The sequence below is a fragment of the Panthera tigris genome, chromosome D3, assembly GCF_018350195.1.
Source record: "Panthera tigris isolate Pti1 chromosome D3, P.tigris_Pti1_mat1.1, whole genome shotgun sequence".
Lineage (NCBI taxonomy): Eukaryota > Metazoa > Chordata > Mammalia > Carnivora > Felidae > Panthera > Panthera tigris.
This window is the reverse complement of record NC_056671.1, coordinates 32,273,523-32,286,606: the sequence shown is the minus strand read 5'-3', so window position 1 is coordinate 32,286,606 and position 13,084 is coordinate 32,273,523. Positions and strand designations below refer to the sequence as shown.

The 13,084-nt window shown below is 37.3% G+C and overlaps 1 protein-coding gene across 7 annotated transcripts in view; it reads right to left on the bottom strand.

Annotated features, from left to right (window-relative positions):
• SPIRE1 (spire type actin nucleation factor 1) overlaps positions 1–13,084 on the bottom strand; it is a 198,655-nt gene that overhangs the window by 124,903 nt on the left and 60,668 nt on the right. The window contains exon 1 of one of the 7 annotated variants that reach the window (XM_042961450.1): positions 4,427–4,460. The exons of the other annotated variants lie outside the window; for them this stretch is intronic. Within the exon in view, the coding sequence (XP_042817384.1) occupies positions 4,427–4,438 (12 nt within the window). The 5' untranslated portion in view covers positions 4,439–4,460. Of the gene's footprint in view, positions 1–4,426; positions 4,461–13,084 lie in introns of those variants that run through there. 7 annotated transcript variants of the gene reach the window in all.

Sequence of the window (13,084 nt, the reverse complement as noted above, 5' to 3'; positions counted from 1 at the left end):
GCGCACTCACTCTCTCTCAAAATAAATAAACATTTAAAAATTTAAAAAAATTTTTGCTTTTCTTAGGAACATCATTTAAAATCTAGAGTCTGCCATCTAATTCATTTACTATCATTTCTAAACTAAAATCTGCCAATTTGGGTATGCCTTCTGAATCTTCATAAAACTGATTTAAATGTTAAATAAGATAGTTGCATCTAAGAAGCCCTTCAGAACACCAGAGGCATCTTTTCCATGCTGACTCTAACTACAATGTAACCCTATAATACTGATCTGACACTCTTCCACCTTGCTCACAAATATATAAAAGATTTAATAAAATTTCCTGCTACAATCTCTAAATATGGTGGTAACTCACAACTAGTAAAATCTATCCAAAGAAAGTATATTTTTCCATTAATCAATCTAGCTAATGTCCAGTGTACACAGTTCCCTTCCCTTCACTCATTCATTCAGTCAACAGGTATTTACCAAGAGCAGTATATATAGCAATGGAGATAGAGCAATGATGAAACAACTCTGTGAGCTCTCTGGCTTTCACAGAAGTTCTGTCTTAGAGAAAACAGATAATAATTATATAAGTCATGTAATTGTGCTAAACATTATAATAAAGAAGAAAGAGTGTTATGAGAGTATATAACAGGGAGCCCTAATCTAGTTTAGAAATTCAGGAAACCCTCCTTCAGGAAATAAATCTTAAATGGAGACATGAAAACCAACTAGAGCTAACCAGAGAAGAGGGAATTAGAGTAGAATTCCAGAGAGAAACAGTGAGTATGAAGGCCTGGAGGTCAAGAAGAAAAAGGAGTGATTGAAAACAAAAATCCTAATGACAAGAGGAAGGGCTAGGAAGAGGCTAGAGAAGTGGAGAGTGGGTCCTTCGCACAGAACATAAGGCCTCATATGAGCTATCTGAAGGACCTGAACCTTCATCACGTAAAATCAATGGCAGGCAACTGACATGTTTTGGGAGTGGGATGATCTGATCATATTTCATTTTGTTTTATTATAAAATTTTATTTTAATTTTTTTTAAAGTTTATTTATTTTTTGAGAGACAGAGACAGAGCATGAGCTGGGGAGGGGACAGAGAGAGAGGGGGAGTCACAGATTCTGAAGCAGGCTCCAGGCTCCGAGCTGTTAGCACAGAGCCTGACGAGGGTTCAAACTCATAAACCATGAGATCATGACCTGACCTGAAGTGGGACACTCAACCGACTGAGCCACCCAGGCACCCCTAAAAAAATTTTTTTTAATGTTTATTTTTGAAAGAGAGCACAAGTGGGGAAAAGGCAGAGAGAGAGGGAGACACAATCTGAAGCAGGCTCTAGTCTCCAAGCTGTCAGTACAGAGTGAGACTTGAACTCACAAACTGAGAGATCATGAGCTGAGCTGAAGTCGGATGCTCAACTGATGGGGTCACCCAGGTGCCCCTGATCATATTTCATTTTTAAAAGATATCATGCCAGGGCACCTGGGTGGCTCAGTCATTTGAATGTCAGACTCTTGATTTTGGCTCAGGTGACGGTCCCAGGGTAGTGGGATAGAGGTCTGCACTCGTGCCCTCTCTCTCTCTCTCTCTCTCCTCCCCACCCCCCGCCCCACCATTCTCCCCCCCTCATGCACACATTCTCTCTGTCTCTCTAAAAATAAAAAAATAAAAGATATCATGCCACAGTAATCAAGACAATGTGGTACTGGAAAAATAATAGACAAATAGATGAACTAAACAGAATAAAGCCTAGAGAGAGACTCACAAAAATATACACAACTAAACTTTGACAAAGGAACAAAGGCAGTTCAATGGAGAGATGACAGTCTTTATTACAAATGGTACTGAACTACAGGATATCTACATGCAAAAATACAAATCTAGACACAGACCTTGTAACTTTCCCAAAAATTAACTCAAAAGAGATCATAAACCTGAAAGGAAAATGCAAAATTATAAAACTAAAAGACAACATGGAGAAAATCTAGGTGACCTTGGGCTTGGCAATTTTTTAAATACAATGCCAAAAGCACAATCATGAAAGAAAAAAAATGATAACATGAACTTCAATATAATTAAAGTTCTGCTCCATGAAAGGCACTGTTCAGAGAATGAAACAAGCCCCAAGACTGGAGAAAATGTTTGCTGAACACATACTGATAAAGGACTGGTATCTAAAATACACAAAGAACTCTAAAAATCAGTAAGAAAATGAACCCATGGGGCACCTGGCTGACTCAGCTGGAAGAGCATGCTACTCTTGGTCATGAGTTTGAGCCCCATGTTGGGTGTAGAGATTACTTCAATAATTAAAAAAAGAAAGAAAGAAAAAAAATGAATTCTATTACACAAGGAGCAAGTGATTGGAACAGACAACTCACCAAAGAAGATATGTGGATGGCAAATAACATATGAAAAGACACTCAACATTAAATGGACTAGGGAACTCCAAGTTAAAACAATGAGATCCCACTATGCACCTATTAGAATTGGTAAAATCCAAAACACTGACATCATCAAACACTGGTGAAGATGTGGAGCAACAGGAATTCTCATTAATTGTTTGGTGGGAATGCAAAATGATCCAGCCACTGTGGAAGACATCTGGTAATTTCTCACACAACTGAGGATATACTCTTACCATAAAATCAAGCAATTGTGCTCCTTGGTATTTATCCAAATAAGTTGAAAACTTATGTCCACATGAAAATCTGCACACAAATGTTTACAGTGACTTTATTCGTAACTGACAAAACTTGAAAACAACCAGGATGTTCTTCAGTAGATGAATGGGTAACAGACTGTGATACATCCATACAATGGGATATTATTCAGAGATAATAAAAAGAAATTAGCTATCAAACTATGAAAAGATATGGAGGAACCTTAAAAGTATATTGTTAAGTAAAAGAAGCCAATCTGAAAAAGATAAATACCACAGGACGTTCTAGAAAAGACAAAATATGGAGAAAGTACAAAGGTTGCCAGGATTTGGGGAGCTAGAAAGGAGATGAAAAGGTGAAGCACGGGGGATTTTTGAAGCAGTGAAACTATTCTACATGATACAGTAATGTGGATACATGTCATACATATTTGTCAAAATCCACAGAATGTACAACACAAAGAGTGAACCCTAATGTAAACTATGCAATTCAGTTGTTAAAATAATAATAATAATAATAATAATAATGATAATAATAATAATAAGGTATCAATATTGGCTCATCAATTGTAACAAACGTACCACACTAATGTGAGTTCTAAATAACAGGGGAGGGCACCTGAGTGACTCAGTCAGTTGGGCATCCAACTTCAGTTCAAGTCAAGAGCTCATGGTTCATGAGGTCAAGCCCCACAATGGACTCTCTGCAGTCAACGCAGAACCCATTTTGGATCCTATGTCTCCCTCACTTTCTGCCCCTCCCCTGCTCATTCTCATTCTCTCTCTCTCTCTCTCTCTCTCTCTCTCTCTCTCTCCCTCTTTCTCTCTCTCTCTCTCCCCCCTCCCTGGAGGAAGAAAGGGGTATGTAGGAACTCTATACTTGCCAACCAATTTTTCTATAAACCTAAAACTGCTCTGAAAGAAATATTCTATTAACTAAAAAAGAGAGAGAGTGTACTTAAAAATACAATGTTGGAAAATGGATGAAAAATGGGCCCGAGTAGATATGGGAAGACCAATTAGGAGGCTACTGCAGTAATGGCCAACTCAGGAATGATGGTTTCTTGGGCCAGGGTGATAATAGTGTTTAGACAGAAAATGCTGAGGATCTGAAACAACTTCACAGGTAAATGGATAGGAGAGAGGACTTGGCAATGCATTAAATGTAGGGAAAAGGAATCAAAGTGATCCTTAGGGTTTTTAGCTTGGACTAGTAGAGAAAGTGGTACCATTTACTGATATAGAAAATTGGAGGAAAAAGAGATTCAGAGAGAGAGATGGTAAGTTCAGATACCTGTGGGAAACATAATGACAGATGTTAGATCTGCAGCTAGGTGGACTGCAGAAGAGAGTCATGAACTGGGGTCATAAACTGGGATTCCTTGGCAAATCATTGGTCAACAGAGTCATGAGAATATATGAGAGAGCTGAAGGAGTGAAAACACACAAGGGAAGAAGAATCAAACACTTAATGAATGGTCAGAGAATGTGAAATCAAGATATAAGACTGTAAAGGAGCACTAGTAATGGGGAAGGGACAGAAGGATGAATAAATCAAATGATGATATCACAAAAATCTAGGACTTTAAGAAGGAAGACACAGTCATATGTATTGGACGTGGGTGAGGAAAGGTCTAGGACACATACCTTGGATTTAGTGAAGCAGAGGTTACTGGTAGCTTTAGCAAGGGCACTCTGGGTAAGTAAACAGTAGTATGTGTACATAGTATGATCAGAAATCGTTATGAAAATAGGGGTGCCTGGCTGGCTTACCTGGAGGAGCATGTGACTCTTGATCTTGGGGTCATGAGCTCGAGCCCCACACTGGGTGCAGAAATTGCTTAAATAAATAAAATTTAAAGAAAAAAAGAAATTTTTATGAAGACAAAGGGAAATGTGACAGCAGCCAGACACGAAGCAGCGCAGAGGTAAGATTTTATTTATTTATTTTATTACCCTTCAAGACTACAGAGCCTTAAGTATGTTTCAATGGTGATGAAAAGGAAGTAGAAGGGGGAAAGCTGAAAATAATGAAGAGATCAGAGTTACTGACAGTGACAGAATAATTATTATATGACCTTCCTTGGGCAAATCTGACCTCCAAAAAATATATATTTCCCTAAAATTCAGACATGCTTTTTCTTCTTTGCTTTTATTACATGGCAAAAAAGTCCATTTGCACACATATCAGAATTATTCACTATTATTTCCTGAGCACTTTTAATGTGGATATATAATAAATTCTTTAACATGCCATTCTAAGTCTTTTACCTTCTAAGCCCAGTGAACTTTTCCATGCACAGCTCCACACTGTGCATATTATTTCAATCATTTTCATATTGCTGTGCCTTTCTTTATCCACGCCACTCTGCCGATGGCATTTCTCTCTGACAAATCCTACCTATCCTTCAAATCCCAGCTCAGTGTTACCTCCTGTACGAAGTATTCCTATTCACTCCAGAATTATCATTTCTGCCCTCATCAACTTTCTTGCTGTTTAACTGACTTTTAGCATAGTACAGGTGACTATTAACTGTACCAAGAACAGCAGAATAATCATACTTTTCAAATGTAGATGAAAACTAAATACACTTCTAAATAACCCTTAGGTCAGAGAAGAAATCTCAAGGGAAATTCAAGAATATTTTATGATAATGAAAATATATACCCAAATCTGTGGGACACAACTAAAGCAATGCTTAGAAAAAAATTTATTGCTTCAGATGAACAGACAAACTCCCTGAAAGGCACAACTTACAAAAAGTTGGAAGACCCTAACATTGAAAACTATAATACATTGCTGAAAGAAATTAAAGATCTGGGTAAGTGACAAAATACACTAAGTTCATAGACTGAAGGACTAAATATTGTTAGAATATCAGTTCTCTCCAAATTGGTCAATGCAATCCCAATCAAAAACCCAGCAGAACTTTCAGAGAAACTGACAACCTAATTTAAAAATGTATATGGGATAGCAACACGAATTTTGGAAAAGAACAGCACAGTTGGATGACTGACACTACCTGATTTCAAGACTTACAATAAAGATGCAGTAATCAAGACTGTCTAGGGGGCGCCTGGGTGGATTGGTTGGCTGGTTCGGCTCAGGTCATGATCTTACAGTTCGTGGGTTCGAGCCCCCGCATTGGGCTCTGTGCTGACAGTGCAGAGCCTGGAGCCTGCTTTGGATTCTGTGTTTCCTTCTCTCTCTGCTCCTCCCCCACTTATTCTCTGCCTCTGTCTCTTAAAAATAAATAAACGTTAAAAAAAATTTTTTTTTAAAAAGACTGTCTAGTACTGGTATAAAGGTAGACACGTGGTACAAAGTGTCCTTAATTAATCCTACCCTATATGAGCAATTGATTTTAAACAAAAGTGCCAAAGTAGTTCAATGGAGGAAGGATATTTCAACAAATGGTGCTGGAACCACCAGATGACTACAGAAAAAAGTAATATGCCTAGATCTCTACAACATACACAAAAATTATTTTTAAATGTAAATATAAGTATAAAAGTTAAATCTATTACACTTCTAGCAAAAAAACAGGAAAAATCTACACAACACTGGTAGCTTCTCACAGATTTTAAATATTTTCTATATACATTTTCACGTTGTCAGTGAAAGAGGCAAATATTTGTTATACAGGACATAAAAAACACTAATCACAAGAAGAAAAAATAAATTAGATTTCATCAAAATTAAAAACTTTGCTATTTAAAAGACAATGATAAAAAAATGAAAGGGCAAGTCACACACTGGGTAAAAGTATCTATAATATATACGTGTGTGTGTATGTATATACATGACATATATATATGACAAAAGATTTCAATCTAGAATACATTTAAAATTTTAAAACTCAATACTAAGATAAAGAATCCAATAAATAATGGACAAAAGATCTGAACATAAATTTCACAAAAGAAGATATACAAATGGCCGAAAGCACGTGAATAAGGCTCTGTGTCATTAGGGAAATGCACATCAAAATGACCAGATATTTTACATCCTCTAGAATGGCTAAAATTTAAAAAACTGACAATAATAAGTACTGGTGAGGATGTACAACTAGAACTCTCATACATTGCTGGTGTGAATGTGAAATGATACAACCATACTGTAAGTACAGTTTGGCAGTTTCTCATAAAAGTTAAATATACTTTTACCATGTGACCCATCAATTCTACTGCTAGTTATTTACCCAAAAGAAATGAAAATATACATCCAAAAAAGGCTTCATACATAAATACTCGCAGCACCTTTACTTGCAATAGCCAAAAACTGGAAACCACCCAACTGTCAAGCAACAGATGAATGGATATACACTGCAACAGATCTACCCAGTGAACTACTAACCAGCAATAAAAAGGAGCACACTACTTCTCACAGCAACACAGATGAATCTCAAAAACATTCTGCGGAGCAAAACTGTGAACACAGAAGTACATTCTGTATGATTACTTTTACATGAAGTTGGAGCTCAGAGGGAACTGACTACAGAGGGAACTCTCTAGGGTGATGAAATGATTCGGGTGGAACTTATGTGAGTGTACAAATTTGTTAAAAGCCATTGAACTAAACACTTAAAATATCTGCTTTTGTTATATTTAGGTTACACCACAAAGGTGGTTTTTAAAAAGAACTGAATACAGTATTTACACTGTGAAGAGAATAGTGGACCAGCAGTCATGAGATGGAATCTGCTCATTATGCGATGTGTGACCTTGGGTGGGTCACTTATTCTCCACAGATCTAAGACTCTTCAAGAGTAAATTTAAAGAAAAACCAATTAAAGTGCTTTCCAATCCCAACAGCTACAAGAATTAGAAAATTGAAGAATTTGAATACTAAAAGAAAATACATAGGTTATAAATATATGAAGTTTTGCTTATGGAAATGCCATGGTTGAAGAACTACAGGGGTTAACTTGACTTTTTTTCTGTAAGTAGGTTTTTGAGTAAATTGCACTTTAAGAGGAGTAAAGACAAATTACAGCAAGAGCTATCTCTGAAAACCCTAAACATAATAAAGGGAACTTGCCTGCCCTGTTTTGTTGGGACATTCAATTTTGGAACTGGTTCCCAACTTAAACAACAAAAAACTCAGATCTTAAGGACGTTTAGGAGAGGAAAAAACCATACATGCATACATACAAAAAGACAAGGACCATCAAATCTGAACAGCTAAGAACAAGACAGGAAATTTCCACCACTAAGAAGGAAAAGCTTTACACACACACACACACACACACACACACGCATGCACACACATACACATACTGAATAAAGCTTATTTTTAAATGACTGGGCCTATACATACAATGAAATACTGTTCAGACTTAAAAAGGAATGATATTCTGCTATATGCTGCAACATGGATAAACCCTAAAAACATGCTAATAAAATAAACCCAACACACAAATACAAATATGGTAATTCCACTTATATGGAATACCTGTAATAGGTAAATTCCTAAAAACAGAAAGTAGATTAGAGGTCAGCAGGGTGTTGGAGAAGGTGGAATGGGAGCCATTGCTTAATGAGTACAGAGTTTCCATGTGAGATGAGGAAAAAGTTTGAGAAACAGTGGTGATGGCTGCAAAACATTGTGAAGATAGTGCAACTGAACTGTACACTTAACATGGTTAAAATTTTATGCTGTGTGTATTTTATCACAATAAAATGTCTGATTGGGGCTGCTCAGTTTCTTAGGAAGTGCTATGACTCAGCAATATTCAGAAAGGCCTGATTCCTCATATCTGCAGGGGTTACTCGGGTTTCCAAAAAGAAATAAAGGGACTGATTTATCTACGTTTCTACTGGAAGCATTTCTCTGTTAGAACCACACACAGCTCTGCTTCACACTACCACTCTGTTTAGAGTGCTGAGTGCGCCTGTAGTTTGCTTGAATCATCAAGGCTTTGAATCCGCCTGTCACCAGCATTTGACACAGCTGACCATATCTTTTTTTTAATCTTCTTCTGATTCCACACTCTAATTTTCTTCCTCTTTGACTCATGACCTTGACAAGAGAAGCTTTGATGGAGCAAGTCTTGGTGGAAACATGAGAAGAGGACATGGAGGCGGTGGTAATGGATAGAAATGTCTCTTTTTGCTTATTTCTGAAATAATATCCTTGAATAGATGTTTGGTACAGATGCAGGGAAGCAGATTGGGTAGTGGGAGAATGTGAAAGTTCTCTTCAGGTTGCGTTTCTTGAGTAAAAAAAGTACAGCTGCAACTGAGAGTGAGGCGGGAGAAAGGAGAAGAGGGTGTTGGAGGCACGAAGAGAAAGGTTTGAAACAGTTTCCCAGCCATCAAGAAACACTGGTCCATTTAAAACCCCAAATTTATCATGTTCCTCTCTTACTAAAACCCTTCACTATGTCTTTTAAAAACGAAGTACACTACATTAAAGAATTTTCCCACAACTCCTGGCACATATAGAAATGCTTTCTTCAGTTGGAGAGAAAATTACACCTGGTTTGACAGGGTGTTCCCACGATCCCAGCCAAGCCCCTAGGCCTAAGTGGCAGACCACAGTGACTGCTACGGTTATGGAAGGGACAGGTATCTATCACAAATTAGTGTAATGACTGTGAGCTGTAATTTCATCTCATGCACAGCCTCATTTTTAATTAAAACTGGACAAAAAGCAATGAGGACAGCGTCAATCCACAACTATACCACATGTGAGATGCTACAAATATTTGTCAATTACCAAATAAAAAACAAGGGGATGCAAAAAAGAAAAAGGGAGGGGTTCACCTGGGTGGCTCAGTTGGTTAAGTGTCTGACCTCAGCTCTGGTCATGATCTTGTGGTTTGTGAGTTCAAGCCCCATGTCAGGAGGTTCTGTACTGACAGCTCAGAGCCTGGAGCCTGCTTCCCATTCTGTGTCTCCCTTTCTCTCTGCTCCTCCCCTGCTCATGCTCTATCTCTCTCAAAAACAAACATAAAAAAAACAAGGGTATGCAAGTGAAATCTGTAATAATGATATTCATATTAATAAAAGCATCCTGATTATAATAGAATAAGGCTTATTTATGCTTATTTCCTGATAGCATATATTGATTGCTTCACTTATATTAAATTGGAAGTGAAGGTCTACAAAACAAATCAAGTCTTTATTTTTTCAATTAAAAATTAGAACATGGGCTCTTGGGTGACTCAATCAGTTGAGCATCCAACTCTTGGTTTCAGTTCGGGTCATATCTCATTTACAGTTTTGTGAGTTCAAGCCCTGTGTCGCTCTGTGCTGGCAGCATGGAGACTGCCTGTGATTCTCTCTCTCTGCCCCTCTCCTGCTTGCACGGTCTCTGTCTCTCTCAAAATAAATAAATAAGCTTTAAAAAATTAGAAAAACATTTTTCCTTATAACAGGGTAATTTCCTAAGCAATTTACATAACTAATTTTATTAAAAACAAGATTATAAAATAGAGTTAATGGCTTAAATGAGCATCAACTGATGAATGGGAAAACAAAACGTGATATAGCCATACAGTAGCTTATTCAGCCATTAAAAGAAATTTTGTACTGATACATGCTCCATAAATGAAGCTTGAAAGCATTATACCACCAGCCACAGTAGGAATATACTATATAGTTCTATCTCTATGAAATGTCCAGAACTGGCAAATCTTATAGAGGAGTATATTACTTGTCACCAAGGGCAGAGACATTGAAGGAAATGAGGTATAACTGCTAATGAGTATAAAAATTCTTTCTAGAGTGAAGAAAATATTCTAAAATTGATTGTGGTGATGACTGCACAACTCTGTGAATAAATTAAAACCACTTTAAATAGACAAACTATATGCTATGTGAATTGTATCTTAATAAAGCTATAACAAATATACATATTGGTGGCTCAGTTAAGCATCCAGCTCTTAGTTTCGTCTCAGGTCATGATCTCACAGTTCGTGGGATGGAGCCTGGCATCAAGCTCTGCACTGAGAGTGTGGAGCCTGCCTAGGGCTCTTTCTTTCTTTCTTTCTCTTTCTCTCTCTCTCTCTCTCTCTCTCTCTCTCTCTCTCTCTCTCTCCCCCTTTGCCCCTCCCCTGCTTGCACCCTGTTTCTCTCAAAATAAACAAACATTTAATACACACACACACACACTAAAGAATATTATATGCAAATCTTTGTCTTGAAAAGCAGCAACACTGTATGATCAGAGATTTAGTCAGATCTGAATAAACTGACAGGAATATGCTAGTGTACTTTATATGTGTTCTGAGGCACACTAAAATCTGAGACATGGTGAGCCACAGGAAGAACTGCAAACTCCTCGGTGCACACAAGGCCCCTTATGACCTGGGCTCTGCGTGCCACTCTAGCTTCATCCCCCACCATTCTGTGTCCCAGACATGATCTAACTATTTTACAGTGTTCATGCCTCTGTGTCTTTGCTGATGTCATTCCTTCTATGCAGACCACTGCGCAACTATATATATATACACACACACACACACACACACACACACACACACACACATCTTCTATTTATACTCAGTTAAACGTGGTATTTGGGAGTGCCTAAAAGACACTGTTGAACACTTAAAAATTTTAACTGTTTCATGTATGTTGCACAACAAAGGGACCAAGTCCTATTATAAGCATCAGCTGATATAGTTTATGTGAAAGTACTATATAAATGTAAGATGCTATAACTGCTATTATCAAGATAGATCCAGGGGCACCTGGCTGGCTCAGTTGGTGGAGCATGCCACTTTTGATCTCAGGGTTGTGAGTTCAAGCCCCATGTTGGGTGCAGAGGTTACTTAAAAATAAATAGTCTGGAAAAGACACAGAATAAAGAAAATGGAGACTTTTCTGAGGGAAAAAACTTCACTTTTCTTATTTCCAGATAATTCTTCCATTTATCCTGAAAGATAAAGTTTGTTTCATTAGGTCTCTCTCCTGTGCCTAGCAACACCTTGAACATGGCAGGTAATCTGTAAATGCCTGCTGAACTACTAACACTTCACTGAGTTTCCCAGCTAAGTAATGAAAGAAAAGGATTTGAGAATAACCCACAAGTGTGACCAGCAATCCCTGAGAATGAGGAAGATGTCCCATGTCATCAAAAAGCACAAAATAATCATGACATTTAAGTTGATGATCCTATGTTAGTCATTTCCACAGAAAGTTGTCAAACTACTTATTTAAAATATTATTAATATAGTACTTTGAACTACACAGTAACTTTTATCTAAGTTGCTTAATGCACTTGATTAGCAACCATTAATTAAGTTTCCATACTGCACAAAGTATAATTTCCATTTTGAAAACAGGAAAACCAAAGCACTGAAGATAAACAACCAAGATTAAAAGGTGAAAATAAAAAATTAAACAGCCATGCTTTTTTTTACTCTATCCTGATTAAATCGGAAAATACCATCCCCACTGATATTTTTCCTTAACTCTATATAGTGAATCAAAATTCATTCTGAGAGACTAATGCTCTAAATGCTTAGTTTCAAATACAGACAAGGAACTTGATGAACTACTTTTTCAATCATAGGTTTCATTAATAGTTGTCTGCAACCCCAAAAGGTTCACATTCCCATGAAGTTTGCTCCTTGAAGGTAAATGAATATCCTAACTCCACAGATGAATCAACTCAAATAAAACAGCATCATGAATACAACAAACCAAAATCAAAATTGGGTCCTTTGTGTCCCAGTCAACTTTATACACCATAAATCATGATAAATGTTGACTAAGAGAATCAGTATCTTACAAATAGGAAAAAGCCTAAGATCTCCAGTCCAACCACTCAATCTATGCATTAGTCCCCTTTGGCTATATGTTTCCAATGATTGATTTTATTGATGTAAGGGCACAGAGGCATGTTCAGCCAAATGATTTCCTATAGAGCACATGAAAAGGATGTAGGAAAGCTTAAAGAACTATTTAAGAAAAAGGAAAATTTTACCACTGCTCTTTGGTGTTACTCAAATGGTGATGACCAGCTATCCTCCAGCTTAACTTGGTTTATTTCCTTGTTTTAGGGAAATTGTGGCCCACCTCAATGAAGCAGATCAACAGATTATCCAGTGATCAATTTTTCTCTTCACAGTTAACTGTATCAAGAGTCACAAATTGTCTTGAAGTAGAAAAGCTGTCTCAAAGAGGAAAAGTCTCAGTCCAAATTATTGCAAATCTAGCTGATAATCATATTATCTGGGGGACTGTTTGTCTGTTTCTTAATATATGTATCCAGGCTCCAAATCAAACCTATCAAATCAAAATCTCTGAAGTATGTCCCAGGTATCAGTGTATTTGAAAGCTACGTAGGTAATTATTAGGATCACCTATCCATTCATTGATTCATTCATCAAATCTTCACTGAGCACCTATGTACCAGGTACCACATCTAGGGGTGCAGTGGTGAGGTAAACAGGCATGCTGGACCCTGCCCTCATGGAA